We start from the raw sequence: 3515 nt of genomic DNA, 5'->3' as shown, positions 1-3515 counted from the left end.
TATCGAGATCCTGGTTTGATGCGTTTCGTGGAAAAAATCAATGTGCGCTCGTTTAAGAAGATGAAGAAAAGAAACGGTAGGGAGAATGTTGAGTTTTGTAGTTATTTGTGTTCAGTTAGGTGGGTAGGTTAGACGTGAAGTTAGTTTGTTAGACTAGCTGCCCTTAACAGTTGTCATCTACTTAAGTGTTTTGATGGCTATAAAAAGATGCCCTTTGGTTAAAACGTTGCTTTCTTGAGTGTTTTCCAATATATTTGAAATTTTATATTATTTTTTTTTATAAATAAGGTATACATTTCTTGGGTTTTTGATATTTTTATGTCTTTAAATATTAATTCATTAATCAACAAATTGTGTTGGAAGCTGAACGCAATTTTCTGGGACCAAAAACATTGCATGTTGGAGATGTTGGGAAAATGTTAGGCCCAGTTGTAAAAGTTACAAAAAAAAACACAATTGAAGAGAAAACTGTTAGAAATGGGATTTGAACCCACGCACTCTTTCGAACACTAAATCTTGAGTCTGCCACTCGGCCATTTTGACATCAGTGAAAGAAATCACCAATTTAGTTTATAAAAATATATTTTATAGATCATATCTTGATAAATAACTTGGCTTGGGCTTGGGGACTAAGTAAATTATATATTATTATTAATATGATGTGATTACAAGACAATATCTATTCAAATATAAACTTTCAACATTTTGACATTGAACGCTCAGACCCATATTATCTATGGTGCTCAAACTCGGATCCTCAAAAAATAACAACAATTCATTTATCACAGAGATCACTTGGTTCGTGCATGCCTATATGTATGTTAGGGGGAGCATTATATTTAGCATTGACACATGCTTTTCTTCTGTAGCAGCATTACAGCAACTATTCTAAACTCCAAATTATGGTAACCATGAACTCCACAACATATCTTATTCATTTGCTAATTTAAATAATATTGGGTTCACCCATGATAACGATCTTATAATAATATAATTTTTTTTCTTTTGTCACTTGTAGTCTTTTTCCTTTTACGTAATAGGTCTTTGTCAATATAGTAGGTGTAAGATAACCTAATATGAAGAGAGGACGATCATGCAGTATCATATTAATCAAGAGAGGATTCATTTTTTTTATAAATTAATTAATATGTATTCACACTTTCAATATATTATATCTTCATTTATATATATTATTAGTATGAAATAATACGGATTAAATTTTTGGATTGAGATTTCAAGTGCACACGTGTGAAAAATAATGCTTATCGATTATATATAATATACATATAATAAAATACTAATATAAATTATCATGATATTCCATAAACAAACAATATACCAAAATAATATGAATCAAATGATTTCAGTGATTAAATAGATGATTGTTCTTCTTAAAAGTCTAAAGTTCGAATACCAACGACTGCGGGATATTTAAATGTTCATTATCAAATAATCGAGATTCTTTAGAACATATATTTTCATTTGTAATCACCCGACTTTAAAAAACTAATAAATTGGTCCACTGTAGTTAATTTTTGACAAATTACTCTATGTTCCTCAAATTACTAGCAATCTATTGTCAGTGTCTAGGTTTACACAAAATAATTCTGTTTTTTTTAATTCTACTCTGACAGATGTTTTGTGAATGATAAAATGTTAGACATTGTTCTTCTAAAAGAGAAATTGGAAGATGATTTGTATTTCCTCAATCTTGGCTCAGCATCATACGGTTCTATTTACCACACCCACACCACTGCATCCTACACTATCACTCATATTGACGATTATGTGACCAATTATTAGTTCTGGCACACACACTTATGTCACCACTCCCCTAATATGATAACCTTACTAATAAAACTATCACTGTTGATAAGCATACCACAGGTGGCCAATTAGGCAAAACTATGACCTTCCATTTTTAGGTCTGCTACAGTTTATTCTATATCGTTTGAATTAGTTGAGCTTGATGTATAGGGTTCAACACCTATAAAATCCTACTGTCAATATTACGTGTCATTTATATATATATATATATATTAAAATAAATGTAAAATCCGAGTGTTAAATATGTCATTATACCAATTTATATTAATTCGACAAGAGATCAATTTATTAGTTTTTAAAGCATATGCTCATTTTATAATTTTATATAGTTAGAAGATGTAATAAAAACATAACTTATAATAAAGAGATTTTTTTATGTATTTTACCTTTATATTTATACCTTTGTATTGTTTTTTTTTTGCCGCATTGAAGTCTTAACCCAATCTTTCAACTATAATATATAATAATAATAAATAAATAAATAAACATCATCAACTTGAGAAATCACATTCCCTCTTCCATTTAATTTTTTCTCTCTTTTGTTTGTTTCTCTTGAGAAAAGAAAGCATTGACCGTAGCTATAATTAACCCTGCCTAGATCACCCTTGCCTTTTAAGCACCCTTTTCCCCATTTTCATGCTTCTTTTCCTCTCCTTTTACAATCCAACCACTCCCCTCATTAGCATGCTTGAATGTCCAAAGACAGGTAAAAATCTTTCCCAGATCAAATTAATAAGAAATGATATCCCTTTTGAAGAATATGATGATTCAAAAACTGATGTTAATTTGACAGGGAGAGAGTTGATGAGATAGGGAAGAAGATCAAGACAGATGAATGTTCTGAAATGGGGAGGAGACAACTGTTGGGTCCTCCAGGGAGCTTGAACACCATCATTCCTTGTGCCGCATGTAAGCTCTTGAGGAGAAGGTGTGCCGATGAGTGTCCCTTCTCTCCTTATTTCTCCCCACATGAGCCCCACAGGTTTGCCGCTGTTCACAAAGTTTTTGGTGCAAGCAATGTCTCCAAGATGTTAATGGTAACGTCAACTCCCAACTCTCTATTTCCACCGAGTTCCGAACGCACACACGACACAGCTCCTCGAACTCAGATCCTCTAAGGAAACAAATTAGGCCACTCAATAGGTTCCTAGTTGTATTTATTATATGTGCAGATTTGTTGGGTTTACAGGAGGTACCGGAGAGCCGAAGAGTCGATGCTGCAAACAGTCTGGTTTACGAGGCGAACTTGAGGTTAAGAGATCCAGTATACGGGAGCATGGGTGCAATCGTGACTCTGCAGCAACAAATGCAGACACTCCAGGCCGAGTTGAACGCAGTAAGAGCTGAGATACTGAAATACAAGTTTAGAGAAGCTACTACTAGTAACAACATCATCATCCCTCCTAGTCACACTCACGACGCTTTGATTTCCGCCGGTGGGGCGGTACCGATTGCTGCTCCGCCGTCTCCTCTTCCGCCAACCCCTCCTCCTCCTGCTCCGTCACGGCCTCCACCTTCCAGTGTTGTCCCATCATCTTCCACATCTAATTCTCTGTACACATCGTCAACTAGTGCAACCGGATATAGCTCCATTTGAAGTGATAATGTTCCATATTTCGATTGACTATATAAGCTAAAATCCGATTTGTTCTGTTTTTTTTTTCTAATAAAAATGATTATTAGGCGTA

The 3515-nt window shown here is 34.0% G+C and overlaps 1 protein-coding gene across 1 annotated transcript; it reads left to right on the top strand.

The window, feature by feature from the left end:
* The first annotated feature begins 2334 nt into the window (after positions 1–2334).
* LOC120148189 (LOB domain-containing protein 15-like) lies at positions 2335–3515 on the top strand. Its single transcript, XM_039161361.1, has 3 exons — positions 2335–2533; positions 2621–2864; positions 3017–3515. Exons 1-3 carry the CDS (start codon positions 2520–2522, stop codon positions 3422–3424), a joined length of 666 nt encoding a protein of 221 aa, XP_039017292.1. The 5' UTR covers positions 2335–2519; the 3' UTR covers positions 3425–3515.

The sequence above is a fragment of the Hibiscus syriacus genome, unplaced genomic scaffold, assembly GCF_006381635.1.
Source record: "Hibiscus syriacus cultivar Baekdansim isolate YM2019G1 unplaced genomic scaffold, ASM638163v2 tig00110954_pilon, whole genome shotgun sequence".
Lineage (NCBI taxonomy): Eukaryota > Viridiplantae > Streptophyta > Magnoliopsida > Malvales > Malvaceae > Hibiscus > Hibiscus syriacus.
The sequence above is the reverse complement of the archived record's forward strand: the minus strand, read 5'-3'. Positions and strand labels throughout refer to the sequence as shown.

What these genes read in the sequence shown, in the direction of transcription:
- LOC120148189 (XM_039161361.1), top strand. An exon ending in ATGTCTCCAAGATGTTAATG is followed by an intron (nt 2,865 to 3,016) that starts GTAACGTCAACT and finishes TTGGGTTTACAG; the next exon opens with GAGGTACCGGAGAGCCGAAG.